At 38.0% G+C, this 22202-nt stretch overlaps 2 protein-coding genes across 5 annotated transcripts in view; one reads left to right on the top strand and one right to left on the bottom strand.

Moving 5' to 3' along the window:
• Positions 1-403: 403 nt before the first annotated feature.
• Positions 404-16200, top strand: ABCG5 (ATP binding cassette subfamily G member 5). Its single transcript, XM_035562901.2, has 13 exons — positions 404-525; positions 871-992; positions 1420-1556; positions 1784-1882; positions 2865-2997; positions 4516-4655; positions 5528-5657; positions 8093-8306; positions 8566-8771; positions 9587-9725; positions 12508-12693; positions 14387-14505; positions 15660-16200. The coding sequence occupies exons 1-13, from the start codon at positions 404-406 to the stop codon at positions 15848-15850; spliced, it is 1938 nt and encodes a 645-aa protein (XP_035418794.1). The 3' UTR covers positions 15851-16200.
• Positions 16201-16341: 141 nt separating this feature from the next.
• The window catches only part of DYNC2LI1 (dynein cytoplasmic 2 light intermediate chain 1), a 28149-nt gene continuing 22288 nt past the window's right edge, over positions 16342-22202 (bottom strand). For all 4 annotated transcript variants that reach the window (XM_035562913.1, XM_035562918.2, XM_050709978.1 and 1 more), the window contains 2 exons: positions 17902-17980; positions 16342-16567 (listed from right to left, as the gene is read on the bottom strand). In XM_035562913.1, the coding sequence (XP_035418806.1) occupies positions 17915-17980 (66 nt within the window). In that variant the 3' untranslated portion in view covers positions 16342-16567; positions 17902-17914. The remainder of the gene's footprint in view (positions 16568-17901; positions 17981-22202) is intronic.

Here is a 22202-nt window from a genome sequence, read left to right on the forward strand (position 1 = left end):
GGTGGTCTGGCGATCGGCTTGTTGAGAAGCAGGGCGAGCCTTCTCCCCTTGCTTTTCAGCTTGGCCCTTCCCAGGCCCCTTTGTTGCAGCACCCTGTCTCCTGCCACGCTGCGTCTCTGCGGCTGGTGTGACCCTGTGGACAGGGAAATACTCCCCTGCTCTGGGACAGTAACAGCTCGGGCTAAAGGTACATCAGATAGCGGGTTCTGCTAATTGCCTATCAGTTGGTCTCAGGAAAAGAAAGCACCGAGAGCTGCTCTGTTTTCTTTTAGCTGCTTTCCCTGGGTGGTGAGTGCTGGGGGCAGCAAGTCGCTCCGGCCCAGAAGGAGCAGGGAGCTGCCCCTACCCAGCGGAGGCATGGTGGCAGTGTGAGGGAGGCAGCCCAAGGGCCTGGCACTGGAAGATGTCGGGCAGAGAGCCCCCTGCCCTGGAGGAGGACGGCAGCGATGGGCGGGTGGGTGAGATGAAGGCTTCGGCACAGCCCCCCAACAGTATCAGTGTGCGGGGCATCTCCTACACCGTCAGGTAGGACTGGGGAGGGTGGCAGGGGGAGCCCCCACCTGCTGGGAGCTGCCCTGACCTGGGGATGGAGGGGAGAGGGGCAGGGACAGGTGGGCTGCGGGCTTGGCTTCGGCCCAGTGAAGACTGGCAGCCATTTTAGGGCCACCTGCTCCATGGTGCTGGGCCACCACCTCAGGGTGGGGTGGGTGGCTCAGAGGAGGCAGGGCAGGTCTCTTCTCCAGAGCCAGGAGTTTTTCTTCAAATGCATTTGAAGAAGATGCTGTAAAGTGGATTCCCCATGCTTGTGTGCTTCACGCAAAGCTTTTTACATCTTTGGTGTTTCTTCCTTTCTGATGTTTGTTTTCCAAGAGAGCGTGTTGGCCCCTGGTGGAATGTTCCTTTGTACCATAAAAAATGGACTCGGCAAATACTTAAAGATGTTTCATTTCACATAGAGAGTGGCCAGATTATGGGGATTTTAGGAAATTCTGGTAAGTTATTCTTGTATCTTTAAACGTATAAAATCAGAGTTAATATTGGAAACTTCCATGGTAGCCTGAATGTGACTGAGGTCTGTGCTTTAAATAATGAAATTGCAATTGCTTTTAACTCTTGCTTTGCGAAAACATGACACTTGTTTTCAGAGTTCCATCTTCTGTCATCTAACTGGCAATTGTAACTTCAGTAAGATATTAGGCTACATCTAAACCCAAATGGTCCACTATAAAGTGTGAATTTGTGTGAAATAAATGCTAATTCACACACACACATGTTCTAGGTTTCCATTTACTTCCCTATTTCTTTAACATCACTGAAGAAAAATGATTTCTTGTTTTCATGTCTTCATCCAAGTGAGGCTATCACACTTGAGATTGCAAAATTCATCTCATCATATGATTAATTTCTTTTGTTTGAAAGGATCTGGGAAAACAACACTTTTAGATGCAATATCAGGAAGACTGGGACATAAAGACAGTTTCTTTGGAGAAGTATACGTGAACGGCCGTCATCTGAAGAAGGAACAGTTTAGAGACTGCTTCTCTTATGTACCACAGGTTAATCTCCTCATTTGTTTCTGTATACTGTACTTCCTTCTGTGTTTAAAAAAAAGTGAAAGTTGCTATTGTAATGCACTATTGTACTCTGACTGCAATTTTGCAATTTCAGTAGTAAATTTAGTATAAAACAGTTAATAAAATGCATGAGTGAATGAAAGTGTGTGAGCAAAAGCAGTATCTTAATTCCTACTGAACTAACTCCTGCTTCCTTCATCTCTTTTTAGAATGATGCTTTGCTAAGCTTCCTCACCATACAAGAGTCTCTGACCTACACAGCTTTACTTGCTCTTCAGAAATGCTCCAACAGTGTCATCAAAAAGAAGGTCTGTATTTTATCATCTTCCACCAGAAATGCAGATATGACATCATGTAATGCTTTCACTGGCTGTTTTATGTTTAAGAGGTTTCTTAATCCTTATTCTGCGGCTGAGGAGAAATCCTTCTCCTGAGCCACGAGTAGAACACAGACTCCTTGGTGCTCAGCACCTCCACAGGGAGCTTGTGGTGATGCCTTGGGGAACAGCCAATATGATGGGACAAAACTCTTCAGCCCAGAGCTGCAGCAGTTAACTGCTGCCCGAGGTGCTGCTATAATATAGCATATAGAGTTCAGCTCCTCTTTGGTATCTAGGAGACATGTGCCTCTCTGGGGTGCTTGAGGCATGTATGCTGGCGAGTCTCATGAACAGCAGAGATGACTTTGGCATTATTCTGGCTCCCTTAGGTGCTCTCTCACTAAACCAGGGCAGCCCTGAAAAGCACTACTATGCTCCTTACAAGCTACCTTCTTCATAAAACAGGCGTGTTTCTGATCTACTAGAGGGCTCTTTTTGTCCTCTGTTGAGAGTAAAGATCAGATGTGCCCAATCAAAGGCGCTAGCTTTCTGTCTTCTCTCTTCACCTATTTTCCATTCAGTATTTCGTACTGCCCCCAAATTGATTTGCCTTTCTGCTCCCTTATTTTGGAAGCAAGGCTAGCACATTATGTTTAATGGCATAAGTTCTAGCACCACCTCCAAAATGCTCTTCTCCTAATGTCAACTGAAGCAAAAATTCTACTCATTTTAGAAGAAATAGAAATTAAAATGCATTTTAAACACTGATTGAAATACTGTATTAAAAATAATCAAATTGAAATGAGGCCAAGTACCTTCCAACTAGAATGGATGAAAGTAGCGTATTGGGAAAGTCTTAGCTTAAAATTATGTCTTTTTTCCTTTTTTTCCTTTTTTTTTTTTTTTTTTTTCCCCCTGAGTATCTGAGTTGGACAGTAATTAGTCTTTCTAAATTGTAATTATTTTTCAGGTAGATGCAGTTATGGCTGAGCTGAGTCTTAGCCACATTGCTGACAAAATAATTGGAAGCCATATTTTTGTAGGAATTTCTGGAGGTGAGAGGCGTCGTGTTTCAATTGCAGCCCAGCTATTACAAGATCCAAGTAAGTACCACTGTGTGGATTTTCAGAGTAAAGCAGAGCAGTGTCACTTTGTGCCCCTGGTATGGACCTACATAAACCACTTCAAAATACAAAAGCATTTCTTTTCTATAATTCAGCAAAAGCTAGTCTAGCGATAATGGAGAAGGATGAGCAGTAATTCAGGTCTGCCATTAATCTATTAGTTGGTCTTGGAAATCAGTGAATTTTAAAATCTTAGGGACTTGAACGTATGTTTAGACCTGCACTTATCCATATTACCTCTTTCTGGGCTCCCTCTTCCCATGTATGAAATGTTGGTTGATGCGTTGATTGGTTTATTGAACCAATTAGAGCTGTACATAAGCAAGCACTGAGTTTTTGTAGTGGAGTAGCTGTCATTGAACCATGTATGTGTGAGTGCCACGTACATGTCAGAGTCAAAAAGACAGTCAGCAAGTGAACTTTGCTCACTTGGAAAGTATACAAACAAAACAGAGTAAAATTGCTCAAGAGAATAATAGCCCTCGTTGTATTTCCCTTGCTAAGAATCCAAATATTGATGCATGCCATGCTTTCTATGTGGTTGCAGTTTTACTGTAAAGAAAAACAAGTCAGATGAATGAAAAAGCAGAGTAGGAGAGTGAGTAGGAGGACTAGCCATGGGAAACAGCACTGTAAATTGCATCACTTTTAAGATGGTTTCTTAAAGGTGCTAGAATCTTGCAGAGCTGATGCATACCATCTATTTTTTGGAATCCAGAGTCCTTATAGCACTGCAGATGCATTAGGACTACACACCAGGCAGGAAGGAGAATTAGATTCCACGGGTACTGTGTGCTAATGGTGACTCCTGGACAGTCCACTGGAAGTATTCATTGCTCACTAAGCTCATGTTACAGTAATTCCGTGTAAATAAACCTGTAAGTTCTCCTTCCTCCTCCTTAAACCCTAACTGAGGTTGAGCTGCCCTCTTCTGTACTTTATCTTATCTATGTGAAAACAATCAATTTGACTGTAACTATTACCTTTCCACGTGCAATAAAATGATAAAGAAAATGAAGTTAAAAAAACACCACTGCTCTCATTTACGGAATTATACATGCCGTATTTTAATATAACTTAATTTGTTCACAAATAATTCAATACGTATAAATATCTTTAATTAAGATGATAACTTCAGGTTAACTATGTCAGTTGTATTTATATTTGTATACATGATGAATTTTATCATAGAAGCAAGTGTAGACATCAAATCTGTTTGAGTAATTTTCTGATTTCACCTGAACATAGAAAAAAGATTATGCTGTGATCTTGCTGTAGTTCTTTGTCCTTATTCCTAGTAGCTGAAACTGAACCACTGAAGCTAACTAAAGATGAAATATCAAGTCACAATAATAACTGTGCATGCTCTGCTTACACGTGGAACTTCACATGTAAAGTAATTTCCACAGTATTTGTCAAAATGTCTTGAAATGCAGAAGCCATAACATTTGCTCTCTGTTTGCCTGAGTTTTAATGCTATTTCTTGTCGTTTCACAGAGGTCATGCTACTTGATGAACCAACAACAGGGCTGGATTGCCTGACTGCAAACCAGATTGTCTCGCTGCTCTCAGAGCTTGCACACAAAGACAGGATTGTGATTATTACAATTCATCAGCCTCGCTCAGAACTCTTCAGGGTAAATTACATCTACTTGCTACTTTCTCTTTTACTAGCCTTTTTGTACTTAAGTTATTTTCAGCATAAAAGGACAAGGTCCAGTATAGTTGCCTCAAAAAGCTCCTTTACTTCCTCCCTGCGTAAATACAGCCTTGTCTTTCTAACCTTGCAGCGCTGGCCTTCTGCCGCTTGCAGGGCGTGCTGGGACACACGCTGCTCTGTGCCAATAGTGCAGATGCTGACTGTCCACATGACGTTTGTGATATGAAGCTACCCAAATAAAATACTGGGAGAAGCCATGTAAACCCCTCAGGTGTGCTGGCACTGTAAAAACTAGCGCTTTATTAATATGTATTAATATTTTGGTAACACTTGCAGTTCAAGACAGAAGTGACAGTGGATTTAAAGTGGCCCTGGTGTCTTGGGAATATGGGCTGGCCACAGCTGGTGGGAACCCTGTCCTGGCAAGCATACACCCAAATAACAGTGCTGTTGAAGTCCTTAAATAATTCAGGATAATGTTCCCAAAATCTGGGGGATTGTGCAGGTAGAGGCTATTAAATGCCAAACGAGGTCAGTCAGTAAGTGAAGGTGTGGTTAGAAGTGAAGTCCACAGCTCTCACTTCTGTTTGTGAATTACCTCTGTATGCTGCTGGCTCTGATTTGAGAATCACTAGTTTTAAGAGCTTACAAATGTGTCATCTTGCATAACCATTAAGAGGAGTGAGGGAACGGACAAACTTCCTTTGACAGAAATATACTAAGGAAGTTTGAATGTGTCAAAACTACTTTTCCTGTCAAAGCATTTTGCTTACCAAGACAAAGCTGTACTCAAGAATTAATGTACTTCTTCTCAGTACGTGTTGCTACAATGCTAATTTGCCCCCACAGTTATTTGACAAGATAGCCATCATGAGCTTTGGAGAAATGGTTTTCTGTGGGAACCCTATGGAAATGATCACATTTTTTAGCAACTGTGGCTATTCGTGTCCTGAACAATCAAATCCTTTTGACTTCTATGGTAAGTTTATCTAAGTTGCTTTGGTAAGAATATGGACTTTCTTTAGACAAACAAGTTGTTTTCTTCCCCAAGTTAAAGATCTTTTTCCGGAGATAGAAGTGTGTTTGAAATTTTCCCTGACCTTATAATTGTGCTCAGCTCAGAGGAGAGAGAGTGATGGGTGCATGGTCATCCATATGTCCACAGACAACATAAAAACAACACAAGTTTGCAGTAGGACTGAAAGACAGCAGAAAGGAGTTAACTACCAATAAAAAAGGAATCTCATCTTCATGAAACCTGTGAGCACCTGATAGCATCTCCCTATGGCTGTCCATTGGACGTAAGAATACCAATTTCATCCCCAAACTGTGGAAGGTCTTGTGCTCTCACAGACTTTTGTAATGCCAAGCAACGGAACACGGTTGTTACACAGAGGGAAGGGTAGAAAAAATACAGGATGACCAAAGGATGAATTTCCAGACATTCACTGTTTGAGATTTTAGAAAGTTTTGGGAGTTTCTAGTACTAGGGTGAACTACTGGAGCAGAAGGTATGGATGCTTCAGGAGGTAATGATAGCAAGCTGTTTGCATACTCTTTTTTTTTTTTAACCAATTCAGGATCAAAAAAATGTCTGCAAGAGATTTTAAAAATGAGGCTTGGTTACACTGCAGGGCATCTGAGTACCTGATCGAGTGGAAAAATGTTTGAAGAACATGTAAACGTGTTTGTGTGTGTGTCTCTGCACATGTATGTGTGCGAGTGCTCATATATCTTATATAGTTTGTAGGCTGATTTCTAACAACACAGCTGAACAATAACCAGAGAATTTGACCAATCCAAAAAAACTGTGTTCAGAAACAGCACATTGAGAGGAGGCAGTGTTTCTCTATTGTCTAGATGGCATCCTAACTAAATTCAGAGAGAAGAGAGGATGGTTGTTGACATGACGCTGGAATGGGATGAAGCTGAAAATACTGGTGTGACAGTGAGGATAATTTTGTCTTCATGAATTTGAATAGTCTTGAAATGCATAGATGATTTGAGATTTAGACCCACATTTAAAACAGCTTGGTAAAGAAAGTACTGCATTCTTCAAATGTCAACCTTTGAATGTGACAAGAAAAGGAAAAAATACAGTTTAGAGCAAAGAATCATCAGAATATTTAGTCTTTGGAAAATTGGTAGTTTATATTTTTTGTGTGATTTAATGATGTGAATGAAGGGACAGATTCTGATGTCATTTACACCAAAAGTAGAGGAAAATAAGATCTGACATATTGAGCATGGATTATATTGTTGATGAAAAGTTGCACATTGTAAAAGTGCAAATGCATGATAGGCATTAGATATTTGGTCTAGAAGTGAAGTCTTGAGTTTATGCTTACCATTGAATAAAATTATGCTAAATTCCAGCTTTCAGAACACCAGGGAAGTATTCATAAGCTTAATTTGGGTTCTGAGGACAAATTAATACTCTTGGACAAGGGCTACAGATACCCTTTGCTGTTGTATTTTGAAGTTGAGCATAACACTAAAACTGAAATCTAAGGATGATACGAACCTTAAAAACAGGTAGCTTAATACTGACATCTCAGCAGACATGGACAAATAATATAAAAACCTGTAAGTACAGCTGTTCCCGAGAACAAGAGTCTGATTTTTGAAATGTCAAATAATTCATTGCTATTAGGGTTAAGGAACATGTTTACTACATTTTTGCACTACTGTTGAATCCACATGACTTGTACAAATATCATGCATAAAGTTCCCATCTGCCAGGAAGAGTAGTTGGTGTCAGGAAATAGGTATCGATGGATTTATCAGAAAGGAACGTTAATGCCATGAAGTATTCACATTTCATAAATAAGTTCCATGGCAGCAAGTAATATTTTTCTTTGGCTTTTGCTGAGCCTGCAAGGGGAGGGACTTGGCCTGCACAACATCTTCTAACTTCATGTTAACGTGTAGAAAAGTGTCTTTGCAGAATGAGCTCAGACTAACTGAAAAATAAAGCTCCAGGGTTATGGAGGAGCAGGCAGAAGACAAGGGAGAATCAGGGAGCTGTATCAGAGTACTTACCTGAAAACCTGAGAGAGACGTGACCAGAAAGCCGTCTTTTCATCCACGTTATTGTTCACCCTCAGCTGGGGATCTGTCTTGCTCTCGGCAGCAGTAGTGCTTCACGGGTAGCACAGCTCTGTGCTGTGCAAGGAGAACACTAACAGTCTGACCAGCACCCCGCTAAGTCCTTGCGTTCCTAGACACAGAAGCCAACACCTCGAGGGTCCTACAGGAGCCACAAAACATGGAGATTCATTGTGGCTGCACAGTCATTTGTTCACACTGCTTCAAACAGAAGGGAGGAGTGAAATAAACTTCACCTCTTGCAAGAGGGGAATAGCTACTAATGGAAAGTGATGTATATATAGTAAAAATTTTGTAAATTTACAGTGGATCTGACTTCTGTGGACACCCGAAGCAAGGAACGTGAACTTGAAACCTACAGTAGGGTTCAGGTAATTACATCAGCCTACAAAAACTCGGAGATCTTTAGCAAAGTACTGGCAGCCATTGAAAGAACAAGGTGTATGAAAGATCGGCCACCTATACCATTCAAAAACAAAGACTCACCCGGTGCCTTTTCCAAATTATGGATTCTTTTCCGGTAAGACTTTTTGTTTTGTTTTTTAAAAGAATATTCCTTTGCTCTGTTTTCCTTACCCACTAATCTCTCAGGCTTTTTCTGTGTTTGTGTAAATGCACTTTCTTGGTATTTTGGTCTACCACTTCACTTGCCTATTTTTTTCATACTGCTTTTTTCAGGGACATATTGCGTGTAAGATTTCTTCAAAGCTAAATATCCTACCAACATGTGGTCAGTCATAGCTAACAAGTATTTTGTTATTGTTTTGTTTCATTTTCAGGAGGATAACAAGAAATTTCTCCAGAGATAAGATGGGCATCATCATGCGTCTCCTCCAGAATCTTCTGTTTGGCTTGTTTGTAGCGTTCTTCCTTCTTAGACTAAGGACTGACGTGGAAAAAGGAGCAGTGCAGGACCGTGTGGGGCTTATCTACCAGTGCGTGAGTGCCCCCCCCTACACAGGGCTGCTCAATGCTGTTGCCCTTTGTGAGTTTCTGTCCTCTGTTCTGTGCAGCAGCAGGTATTGCTGCTGCTATTTTATAACTAGGAATAAGTATTTTTTGGAGATTAAAAGGATTGTTTAAAGGATCCTTACAGTTTTAGGTAATGTCAGAGTTGATGCAGAAGCATGAAATTCAAAAGTGAAGTTCCTGCAAGCTTCACTATGCAGAAAAAGATTAGTGCATCCGAGAAGCTCCAGGTTAACTGCACTTAAGGAAGGAATATGCTCTCATCCCAGCCTCTCCCTTTTTGCAGCTGGCCTGTGTGTGGAGGTGCTGTCGTGAACTATGCAGGAACTTGCCTGCATGTAGCATTATAAAGGCAGGACAAAGTCTAGGCTTAAAATTTACCATCTTAAGTAAGATCAAATCCAAAGACACATGGTAAGGGTGGAAGTACAAACCAGCTTTGACAGCAAGCAAGGATAATTAGATTTAAGACTATTATGTGGTGATTATGTTTTTATTAGAGGGTGTTTTTCTTAGAGCTACCATAGATTAGTCACACAAAGACCAACAGTAGTTTTTATTTACAGCCCTAGAAACTGTTCTGCTCATGTAGGGAACGTACCCTGCTGTCATCGCCTTGAGATCAGAGCACCTCAATAAATTATCCAGTGATGGCATCTTTTCCGTGTCTTCAGTTTTTATATACAAAAAGGGAAGACTGGCCAGCAGTTTTCTGATAAATATGCAAAGTTGTTTCAGTGCATGAGATCATTTTTGCTAGAAACAAGTCTTGTTTCTTAATTCAATGATGATTTAATTTATTTCTTGTATATTTAATTATATTTAATCCAGTTCCACCTTTACGTGCTATCAGTGACCAAGAAAGTAAAGATGGCTTGTATAAGAAGTGGCAAATGCTTTTAGCTTATATACTGCACTTTCTGCCCTTCAGTGTCATCAGCGTGGCAATCTTCAGCATCTTTATATACTGGTAAGCACTTGTTGCACCTGTTGGATTGTTGTTTTTGTTATTAATTTCAGTTCCCTTGTCAGCAGTAGGCCTCCTGGTGTGGCTTCATGCTGTTGTCTCTCAGAATCATTCAGATTATTACAGAGAAAGTTTAAGGAAAGATGATGCAATTTTAACTTCTCTTTTTCAGGCAGTGGTAAGACTAGGTGTACATTTCTAGTAGGAGGTGTTAAATAAGATCAGGGACTTGAGCAGCCCTTAAGACTTACCAGTTGTGCCAAAGGCCAGCTGAGCACTGCTGAGGTGTTTGCAGGAAGGCTTGGTGTTGCAGGTAGGTCACACTTTGAATACACACACACAACGTTTCACACTTCCTTGAGTGTTTGGGATTTACCTACAGCATGTGTTTGTGATGAGATCCAGAATCCTCTCTTCTACTCTCCAAAGAAAGGCACAAAAGTGGATTTCTGGTACTGAGTGAAAGGATATGATAGTAAAAATTGCTTCCCCCTGTACATTAATTTCCTCACATCATTGTGAAATATACCACAGAATTTGGTGATGAAATATTTTATCCTTTAATAGTTTCACCTGTCAGATAGGTCTGATGTTCTTCATTCCTGTTTAATTAATTTCCCCCCTTCTGCTTGCTTATTCTGAATTTAATACAGTCCACGGTTGCTATAGTAAGGTAATAGCAAGGTAGTGAGGGACCCATTTCTGTCCTTCAGTCTTTTTCTGAGTTGTTTTCCTCTTTGTGAAAGGAGTGGTGTGTACTGCACTAGAGATTATTTTTGTTTTCAAGTGGCAGCTGATGTCTGCAAAATGAGTTTGGTGACTTCACGCCTGCTGGTTTCCCCTTTCACACCACGGAGCTTGAATCCAGTGGGCAGTAGCATTAGACTTGGTAGACTTGGCAGTGCTAGGCTAACGGTTGGACCTGGTGATCTTAGAGATCCTTCCCAACCTGAGTGAGTCTGTGATTCTAATTAGATGACAGGCTGTAGTAAAGCACGTACCAACGACTGGCAGGCTTGGTGGTACATGAGCATCACGAGCCTCTGTTTGTCACTTAATCCTTACCAGACAGGAAATTCGTATGGCCACAGACTTTTCCCTTGTGCTTTGGTAGCTTCAACCACAATCAACAGTAAAGCTCTTGGTTCTAGTTAATAGGTAATATTTACTGCTGTTAGCCTTTGCGTGTCTTTGCTGTCTTGTAGTTGTTTGAAAGCCATCAGTAAGCGAAGTGTCAGAGTGACTTTGTAGTGCCCTTAGGCCTCTAAGGGGTGGCAGCTCCTGTGAAATTCTGAAGACTGGACCTGTGCAGGGCCAAACTTTTCTCAACAGGAGAGGCTTTTCTCTTTTGGAGAGGCTTTTATAGCCTCTGGTGTGTGTTTTTACAAGCGGTTTTGTCTCTGAATTTGTGTATGCAGGCACATAGAGGCAGAACCGAACTCTTACCAGATCAGGCACATGACAGGTCTGGCCAAGACCAAGTACAGCCACTTCTGTACGGCAGTCAACTTAACACGCTCTATTTGTGCATTTTCCCAGCTAAGGATGCCTCTGGGAAATGCTCCAACAGTTTATGTTATCCTACCATTCTATTGCTGTCATTTTCTCTTTTTTCTTTTCTTTTTTTTTTTCTTCTGTTTCTACTCCTGACCTAGATTTACTAGTCTGGATCTGCATAGCTCATAGTAAGAAGTATTAGAGCACTTCAGAAAAGGTGATACTTTAATGCTAGGACTTTTGGAGAGCTGTTCTTTCTGTACCAAGCTGTGATTAGAGGTTGCTAAATACCCGCTCGCTCAGTGAGTGTTTAATACTTGAAGAGTCAATGTTCAGCCACCTATTTATAATAGAGATTATTTCAGTATTACATGCAAAAAATGCTACAGAAAAAACTGTGAGAAAATTAATAGTTCTATTTTAAGATCATGGTTCAAGCATGGTGCATTATAAAAAAGACAGAGGGCCCTGAGCAACGAAGATGCAAGTAGTGTTGAATACCTGCTTGTTAGCTAAGCAGAGTATGCAGTACATACCCAGTATAAGGCAATTTTGGTATGAGGTATTGTGGAAAAAGAGTAATATGTCACCATATAATAAAAGGTTTTTGTCATCTGTCACATATGCTACAAGGCTGAATTAAGTTTGCCAAGCAATTGCTGGCTTTTCTTAACTTTTTAGTACAAATTGGGCGTGGTGGTACGTTTCCCTAATTAATTGAGGGAAAAGCTAGGAACAGCATGTTTGTTATTAAAGAGTGTACAAGTCTGGAGGAAGTTGCATTTGGATGAATTACATGGGTGGTGAATTCAGTTAGCTTTCCTTTTGATTAGGATGAGCATATCCATATATCCATTTTTACGTTTGCATGCACAGTATCAGAAGTACAAAATTCCCTCTTAATTATCTGCATAAAGATGTTCTTTTCAAATGTGACTTACATAAATAACTTAAATGTATAGACTGTAAAGGTGGGCCAATTTTAGTCTAAATGATCTTTAAAGCCATGGTGGTTATCTTGAAATAACACAAATTTCTCCTACAGTTCCATCTTTATATACCCCATTTTAATCTAGATGGAGAAAACCTAATGTGTCTGCACACAGGAAATTAAGGGGATGTCCTTCACGTTAAGGCTCCAAAGAACATGCAAGGAGCTCAGGGATAAACGGTTCACTTAATGTGCTGTGATTGCAAAAATGAATAAAACCAAGAATAATGGTTACATTTCAAGTCTAGTACCAAACCCATGTTTTTAAAATTTTCTTCCGTTCATTTTCTTGTACAGGACTGTAGGGTTGTATCCTGATGCTTCTAGATTTGGAATTTTCTTTGCTGTTGTCTTCGCATCTCATGTAATTGGTGAACTACTAACGCTTGTAATGCTTGGTGTGGTTCAAAATCCAAATATAGTCCAAAGTGGAGTGGTGCTGCTTAACTCAGCAGGTGTGGTAGCAGGAACAGGACTTGTAAGGTAGGAAAAAGTTTTATTTATGGTGTTATTATTAAAATAGTCTACCTACAGAAGGGTTTCATAAACAATCTGTATTGCTTAAGTGCAATAATGCACAGGTTGCGATGGAACAAAAGTGCAGCTGTTACCTTCAGAGGAAGAACTACCTAATCATGTTAGACGTACTAAATACAAATGTACACAAAAACAATAGCTTTAGATATCAGCAAATATGCTAAAATGTTTAATTTTTTCACTGTCTTATTTTGGAAATAAATCAAAGATAAAACTGAGCAATTCAAATCAATCAGCTTAGCTAAATTGTTTCAATAATGCCAACATGATTCCATGAAATGCTGTCTGTTTCAAAAAAAAAATCTGGACCTTTTAGTAACAGTATTTAGTCACAGGTACTAAATACTGGGAATTACAGTTTTAGAAAAAACAGAAAGTTGTTCTCATTTATCTTATTAGTGTTCTTTACTAGTTTAGTCATTAAAATTTTCGGACACTTTTTTTTCCCTGTATAAAGTCAACTATATAAAAATATTAAATCAACGATTAGTTTTATAAATACGAAGCAACATTAACATTTGCTCGCTGCATCATTGTGCAAATACATGTTTTTGCATGGTAATTACATGAACTTTGACGAGTTTTCCCCTTGCATGTCAGTATTGAAACTATCATTTCTTTGAGAAACATCTCAGAATAAAGGTATTATTGTGGAAAACAAAGGTGTGTTTCAGATGCCTAGAAAATATGATATGCTCAGCTGTGACCTTTCCAGTGAACATGAAATAAGCTTAACAATACATGTCATTAGGTTGTCCTCAAGCTTAAGAGTCTTCACAAATCTGATAATGCTTTGTCTGTTCACAGTAGATCTCAGCTAACATTTGTTTATTAAATAAAACTAGGTTAATATCTAATTAATGTGGTCCTTACCTAATTTGAGGAAGATGTTTATAATAACAAGGCAGTTTATTCCTGCTACAGTAGTTTTTTAACTTTTAAAAATAACTTTTTAAAAAGTATTAGAGTGGTTTCTAGCCTTACCTTACAGTGAAGACATTGCTAATTAATATTATGAATCTCTTTGATAATGAAAGTTCATACACAGTGAGGGATACTTAAAGTGGCATTGAAACTTGGGCTGTTTTTTTGCTGTTATTTAATTATAAAAAGTCTTGCGAACTTTTAGGTGCCAAAATTGCCCAGTCTTGTTGCATAATGTTATTTCAAAATGTTCATATTCTGTTTCTCTTCTTATTCTTCTTTGCTTTATTTTTGTATCATCATTATTGTATCCCATGAATTGTTACAAGGCCTTTTTTAGTTTTGAAGATAGAATGAGGGGGTGGTGGTTTCTTACTTTGGAACCAACGCTTTTGTTTCTAGTGTTTATATTGCTTCTTGCCATTTTCAGTTTATCACTGCGATATGAATACCAAAAACTTCACAGAATTATTTGTGACTGCCCATAAACAACTTAGGACAGAATGCTATGACACTGTACCAAAGACAGAGACAACCTTTGTTGCTGTCACCTCATTTATCACTAGGACAGACTTTATGTTTGGAAACCCTTCATGTACATCCAAGAAGTCTTGCTGTAACAGGCTATGCCCAAAGTTAAGAGATTGTTTTCATTTGGGGCAGAACTGGCTCTTGGAATGTTAGCAAAAGACAATTTAACTTCTGTTTCTTATAGGACCACAGAAGAAATGCCAACGCCTTTTAAAATACTCAGTTATCTTACCTTTCAAAAATACAGCAGTGAAATTCTTGTAGTCAATGAATTTTATGGCTTAAGCTTCACCTGCGGTAAGTGTGCAATTAAAAAAATAAATCTTTATTTACAATGGACTTAATTTTAATGAGATGTTGAGGCTTATCTTCCTTCTGCAAACAATAAAAGTATCCTGATAATTTAAAGATTTAAACAACTTGTTAGTTGTTTTTAAAAAAAATCAATGATTAGTAGAGGCTTACTATAACTCCGTATCTGCAAGCTAGAAAAATATTTGACTACTTTTTTCAACTATTTCTCATTCTTTCTGTTTTTTTTTTTATCTTTTTCTTCTTTGCATGTTATTTTATTCCCCTTTGAGTTGATTTGGAAAGTAAACTTTGCAGCCTGCTATGTGCAGAACTATTACACATAGAATATCAACAGAATTACACAATACAGGATCAAATATTGGTGGAGGGAGCAGTACAGGTAACACCTGACCAGATTTTTCCTCTAATTCTAGTGAAGCTTCAGTTCAAATGTGTGTTACCACAGCAAATACTGAGCAGCTTAGATCTCTGTCAGGTTGCGCTTTGCTGTTTGTGAGCAAGACAACTGGCACGACATTAGAATCAGGTTGGAGAGATTAGAAGGATGATGTGAATCCATCAACAGCAGTAAAACTTACAGCTATGGGCCTGCCCTAAGCTATTCTGGGCTTTGTAGCCAGGTGTCTGTGCTTCTCTCCAAGCAGAGACACATTCCACATTCTTTATCCACTCACTGTTCGTCATCAATCTCTCCTGTTCCCTTCATTATAAGAGGGTAGGTGGCAACTGTTTGAATATGACCATGTAAACACCTGTTAGAAAATGACTCCATGCCTTTGGTAGTGACCATCATCAGCTGAGGGTTAATGTGAACGACGCAAGTCTGTCATCTTGGTTCTTGAGGCCCCCTCTAGACAACGTACCTGAAAAGCCATAAATCTTTTACTTAGCATGAACAAAACAGAAAGCTCCTAGTGAACCCTTGTTCATTTCTTCAAAAAAATATGGCATAGATTAACTGCAGAAACATATGGATTCTCTTACACCCGAAGGGTGGGACCTATAGCTACGAGCAGTAGTTCATCATTAAAATAACGTTAAGGCTAGCTATATTAAATATAAGAGCTAGATACCGGAGCCTGAGTTTTAATTTTACCGATTAACCTACTGAAGGAATTAATTTTTTCTTTTGACAGGGGGAGCCAACAGTTCCACTACAATTAATTCCGCATGTATATTCTCCCATGGCATTCAGTTCATTGACAAAACCTTTCCTGGTGCATTGTCCCGGTTCACAATGGATTTCTTATTGCTCTATGCTTTTGTACCAGTACTTGCTGTTATAGCAATCCTGAGCTTCAAAATAAGAGAGAGAATTATTAGCAGGCAGTGAAAAAAGGTAGTAGATCTGACAATATGTAATTTAAAATTTTACATTCTTAATTTCATTACAGTCGAAGTCTTGATTTGCTGGATTTTAGATTTCAGAATTTAAATGACCATACATAGAAAAACACATTCATCTTCTCTTGTTTGTTTCTAACTGGATGCTTTCCATCTTGAAAAACAAGCTTCTCTTAAGAGGATGAATGGCTTTATGCTATTCCTTGTACCCCACTCCTAAATCAGCCATATCAACAGTATTATATCTTTGAAAAGGCTTTTGAATTTAATTTAGTCTGCTGATGTTGTCGTTTTTAGCAGTATATCTCACCGGTGCTCTAATTCTTTCCCCAATTTTGTTGTTATTTTTGTTTTAACTATTACCAATAAGCCAAGGGGTATAATTGCTAGTAACTCTTTCTCCTAGAATTGTATTTAAAGTAGTATGCTTGGTTTTAATCCCATTCGGGGGATTTGTAGAAACACACTAACTAGTGTAAATAATGACAGAATCAAGAAATCATTTCACTTTAATCTTATGCATACTGTCCAACCATGCCACCACTGAGTACAATAATCTTTATGATCTTTAACAAACATAAAAGTTACCGAACATGTTTTAGTTGTACAAATGATGGTAGATCACAGAAGACAGCTGTTATTTATATCTGTTCGTTCTTCTCATTATCAAGTTCTAAATCCCATCTTGGAAGCACTCTGTGAATTACTAGGAAAAAAAAAGTTAATAAAGTATCAGCTTAACTAGGGAAAAAAATATTGCCCATTTTTTGGAAGTGATGTAATTTGTATCTTTCTTTGGAATTTTTTCTTGTGGGTTCGCTAACATGTCAAAGAGTCTAATTTATCCAAATGATAAATAGAAGTAACTTCCCAAATGGAAAGACTAGCAGATGCTGAATTCCTAAGTTTTATAACTCACTTTTCTTGTTCAATGAAGAAATTATTTGTTGCGGGGGCGTAGCTAGTGATTACATCGTACAGATAAGTATACTTGTATCTTAAAATTCCATAATAAAATAATTTCAGTTTTGAGATGATGCACATTTTAACAGAGTATGAAATCCTCAAGTTAATGCAACTTTTCCACTTAACTGTGAGGCCAAGATTTTTTTCTAATTATCTTTATATATAAATATCTTAAGTTACATCAGAAAAGGTAATCAGTGAACAAATATGTTAAAAATAACTAGAAAGGGATGGAACAATACCAAATTAGTTTCTTTGCCATTTTTATGCCCATGTAGGGTTGTTCAGCAGGGAATATTCTTACAGTCTGGTCTGCCAAGTGCCTGTTCAGGCATTTACTTTCTGACAACAAGTCTGCAAGGCTTAGCTCTCAAAAGACATGTCTGGCTTTAATCCAGATCTTGACTTGCGTATTCTCAAAAGGCTTAGTCCAGCTGATTATAGTGAAGAAGTCCATGAACAGAAAGCTGTATATATAGTTTAGGCTAGCATTTCCCAAGTTTAGGCTGAATGTGAAGTAATTGTGCTTCTACCACTAACCAAGTATCTGTCAAATTCATTAGAAAGAATTCCTAGCAGTTGAGTATTTGGCAGGAATGTCTTGTCTTGAATTCTGTGCAGAGGTATTAAAATGCTATACAGTGCCACAAATAATCCCTGGTAAAGCAAACTTTTGAATTTTAGACCAGGTCAAAACTGGTTGAACTTCTATTTTGTTCTTCCAGTTTTTGTGGAACTGTTCTATTCAAATGATATGCATCCTATGACGCAAATGTATTCTTAAGCTTTGCTTTTGAATCATATATGCAAGGAACTAGGCAAAGATGCCTAGCATACTTCATCATGTAGTTTCATACTTTGGGTGTGAAAAAAATATTTGAATTTAATACACGTTTAGGGCAGAATCATTCAAAAAGTAAGTTGAGTAATTTGTTACCAATTATAAAATAGGTAGGACTGACTGCCGCCAGTCTTCATATCTCTGAACAATTCTTCTCTCCCCACTTTTAAAAAATTTAAATTGTTAGTGTAACATTAAAATAATTAATTTTGCAAATGTGAAACTGAAGATACCTTTAGCAGTTCATCAATCAGGGTCAAAATCCATTTCTTTCCAGGATTTAGAGGCATTTCTTTTGTATTGTTCAAGCTCCTAAAAGAGAAGCACGAATACATATTAATTTAATATCCTCATAACTGAAAGTGATGAGATACATTAGCCATCTAATACTCTAAAGCATGTACAAAAAATTTTCACAGTAGGAAAAAATGTACTGTATGATTTTTAACAGAATTATACTACAGGTGCTGTACTTTACTACACTTGCAAGAAGATGATACTCTAATGAGGTAATTGGTAGACCTAAGCATGTACTGCTTACAATGAGGAAAAAAAAGGTCATTGTATCTTTTATCAGAAGTATGTATTAACCATCTATTAACTACAACACAAAATAAATAATTATGCTGGAATTTCTCACTGAGTTCAATAAACCCTAAGGATAAATTTGATATAGTGCTGCTATGACTTACCAAGTCCCTTCAGTGTTAAGTCCTATATTGTGGTAAACATCCCAGGAAGGTCTTCTGAGGAGTATTATGTGCTTTATGTGCAACTAAAAAAAGTTAGATGCACAGTCTGAAACTGAGTAGAAGGCCACATTTAACATTTGTTACTTGAATGGCTTCTAAAAGAAGATTTCCAAATTTAGACAGCACCATGATCTATGAAGACACTAAATCTTGCCATGTAAATATATTGCTGTGAATAGGACTGAGTAGGCAAAAGCTCTTTTTTTTTTTCAGTTGTTTCCATTACTTATTGAAGAATTCATGCAAATAGAGCAATATAGTAGGCTGCTAAAAGCAAACACTTTAAGTAAGAGAAGTTAACACAGCAGCTATTTTATGATCTTGTTCCTAAATTCACTTAAAAAACACAAACTCCTCTTCCCAACATGCTTTTAGCAGAAACAAAAGGTGGAGAATATTCATCCTTTTGGAAATTCACTCTAAAGCCAAACAGAGAGACAAAAGACACATTAAAATTCTCTGCCAAAGCAAAAAGTAAATCCAGTCTCCAAGAATCACAGAAAATAACGTCTGTGTAATTATGGTTGTACAGGTACTGAAATAGCTTGGGATGACGATAAAGAAAATTTGGAGGTTGACAAAGAAAAAGGAAAAGAGCTGGACATGAACCAATGATTAGTATAAATGCAGTGAAGACCCTCAAAAGTGGGCAAGTGTTTGTGATTACTGTTCTGTTTTTAATGGAATGGACTTAACAGACTGAGGTTTCTCTGTAGGTATACAGATACTACCGACAAAATTCACACCTGGTGAATTTAAAAGTAGTATTAATTATCAGTCCCAAGCACTGAGTGAGGAAGAAAATGAAGGGCAGAGCAACAGAGAAATCGTTGTCTAGAAATTGCAAGGCAATTCCACTGAATTTTCTCTCAGGCAGTAATTTCAGCAGCTTCATCAGCAGTGCAAAACTTTCAGAGAACACCACAGCTTTATGAACAGGTAAGAGGATTTGTAATTAGCGCATAGCCTTCAAGATGCTTGCAAAAGTCTGGTTTTACGGTTACATAACTCACAAATGACTGATGTAGAACAAACTGTATCCAGTCTAAATCTAGTTAAGTTGCATTGTTAAGTACAGCTCCAGTACTACTGTATAGTTCCATCTGTAAGCCAGCCTTTACTCAGTATTTTCACTCCTTCATTATTAATATAAAGTATTTATGATCTTGGAATGTACTGAACTGTTGGCAAGCTTCCAACAGTTTGTTAGGTAGAGAATACTGTAATCATTTTAAGAAGCACACGTATCCTATTTATGCCAAGTAAATAATTCCAATTTAACAATTTTCTGAGATGCTACAGGAAGTGGTAGAAATGGACAATGAGGTTTTACACATAAAGACAATGCTGTAGGGTTGAGGTCTATAGGTGTTGCCCAAATAATTAGCCTTACAAATGTATCAAGTCTGACTAACCTATTTCAAGAAAGCAGTAGATAATTTAACAATTTATTTTGCTCTAATTTTAACTAGCTACAAGGCAATTTGATACAAAGGCAATTCAAAGCTGTAAAGTGCAAGGTATCAAAATCAGCATATATTAAAACTGTATAGCCATTCCACTACATACAAAAGTACAGAAGAAAGTTATAAATATTTTAGAGACACAAAGTAAGATGACGTTCAATGAGAAATGAAAGCATAGAAACTAAAAGGACTATACGGGAAGAAACTTACTGAAAAGAATCTTTAACAAAGTTAGTGATTCAGGGAAGAGAGTGCTGTCAGGAAAGGATACTTCCTTACTTGTGGCGTAAAACAGAAAGTAAAATAAATTTCTATAGGTCAGCAATGTAAAAAACAAACACACAAAAACAACCAACCAACCAAACAATAAACCTAATATATAACTTAAAGATCATTCCAGAGACAATTTTGACAAACCCTACCTTCCTGCTTGTGAAATCCCATATTATAAGCATAGGCAGACTTCTGAAATATACTGTAGCTATATAATCAGCTAAGAGATCTTCTCTCCAAACTAAAAGAACAGCCTGCAAAAAAATATATCTCCAAATAAGCCAAAATGTTTAAAGATAGTATTAAGCTTCCTTTCTTTTCTGGGTACCAAGTGCAGGGCACACAGATTGGCTTTACAGAAGCATCAACAATTGCAATTTAAATATGCCTTCAATGGGCTTTGAATGCTTTAAACAGTACTAGTGTGCCAGCAACTTGTCCTAGGTGTCTCAACACTGGCATAAAGGGGCTTAAAAAAAAAAAAAAAAAAAAAAAACCTTAAAGCTTCTGTACTGCTGTATTTCTATAAATTCTTCATCTGTCAACTGGGGAAGATCACACCTATCTCATGAAGGGATTGAGAAGAAAGACTTAACTAATGTTTGTGAGGCATTCAAGATAACATTACTACACGTTCTCAGAGAAAAAAAAATTAATACTTTTGTGTTCATTGAAGTGTCTGAATGGCAGGTTGAGAAATAAGGTACACAAAGAATAAGGATGATGAAAAGAAATACTGAACAATTGAATTGAGACATCAGCAAAATAGTATATGATCATGTAATTAAAGACAATACCATAATGTCTACAAACAAGGAGCAAAAATTAAGATTGTAGGAAAAGCCTTCATTGTTGCATTTCCTCAGTTCTGAGGGACTGGCTTTTTGTGACTTTAACTTCCTTTTTTAAATGCCGTTTCTTACTGAATTTGCCCTCAATCTGGAACACAGTCAAAAGAAACAATACTGAAAAAAGGATTAAAAATCTTAACCAACTAAACTTCAGTAGCAAGTTTAATAACAGTGCTCTAATAAGGCTATTAAACCAACATTAAAAAAAAAAAGCTTATGTCACCCATTTGGGCATGTTTTCATGTGAAAACAAGAAAGCTTATTTTTGGCAGCTGAGTATAACCCTACATAATTTTTTCTCCATGATATGAATCCTAGCACTTCTCCTCTGGAGGAGACAAGATGCTCCTGATGCTAAGGTGAGTGTCATACTGCTCTGCCCAGCACCACTGGCCTAACCAAGAAGGTTCATTGCATAATACGAAGTCTTGTATTTTGCTTAAAGATTAAAATAGTTTCCTGAAGTTCTGCAACATGGTCATAGCAGATCACTATGTTGAAGAGATAGGGCTGGCTCTCACGTTGGCTAACACAGACCCGATCACAATCAGACTCTGATGGAGTCTAATTAGCCATGGCAGACCTGACACCGAAGATGATTTCCAGTTGTGAATGACCTGGTTCATTAGGCCATTCCTATCAGGGAAAAATAGGACTATACTTCCTTGAAAGATGTCTTAGAATCATATTTTGTGAGCACCATAGCTGTTTTCAATCCGGAATCTTAAACCAAAAGCAAAACAAAACAGCAGTTGCATAAACTACAGACAGATAAATTTGATGTTTGCATGACTGATTAAAGGACTAGTGACAGTTGTATTTTAACCTTATTCTATGTACAGTGAATTTCATATTAGCAGGTTTTTTCCCTTCCCGTCTTAAGAATTTACAGCCCTGTTCTTGGAGATAGGTTGCCATTACTTCTTGTAAGCTAACACCAAATGGTACCAGGTATCTAATTCTTTTATTTATTTTTTATTTTTTTTGAGTATACTTACAGTGTTAGGCTTCAGCTAAAACTGGCATCAATCCCTAATGTCATATATTTGTGTAACAATGACCAGTTGGTATGAACTTTAGCCCTGTGTGACGCTGACTCCTTAAGTACCTGACTGGGAGGCTATCCAGTTCTCAGCTCAAGGTTAGCTTTATCATTTGTTTCCATGAATGAAGCTGCAGTTAAATGTCCCGA

The sequence above is a fragment of the Cygnus atratus genome, chromosome 3 (genome assembly GCF_013377495.2).
Source record: "Cygnus atratus isolate AKBS03 ecotype Queensland, Australia chromosome 3, CAtr_DNAZoo_HiC_assembly, whole genome shotgun sequence".
NCBI lineage: Eukaryota > Metazoa > Chordata > Aves > Anseriformes > Anatidae > Cygnus > Cygnus atratus.

Bases quoted from the DNA above. Each gene is read 5' to 3' on its own strand.
- ABCG5 (XM_035562901.2), top strand. From the start codon at position 404: ATGTCGGGCAGAGAGCCCCCTGCCCTGGAGGAGGACGGCAGCGATGGG. The intron at 5,658-8,092 runs GTAAGTTTATCT...GTAAATTTACAG, and splicing joins AAATCCTTTTGACTTCTATG to TGGATCTGACTTCTGTGGAC. The intron at 8,307-8,565 runs GTAAGACTTTTT...TTTCATTTTCAG, and splicing joins AAATTATGGATTCTTTTCCG to GAGGATAACAAGAAATTTCT.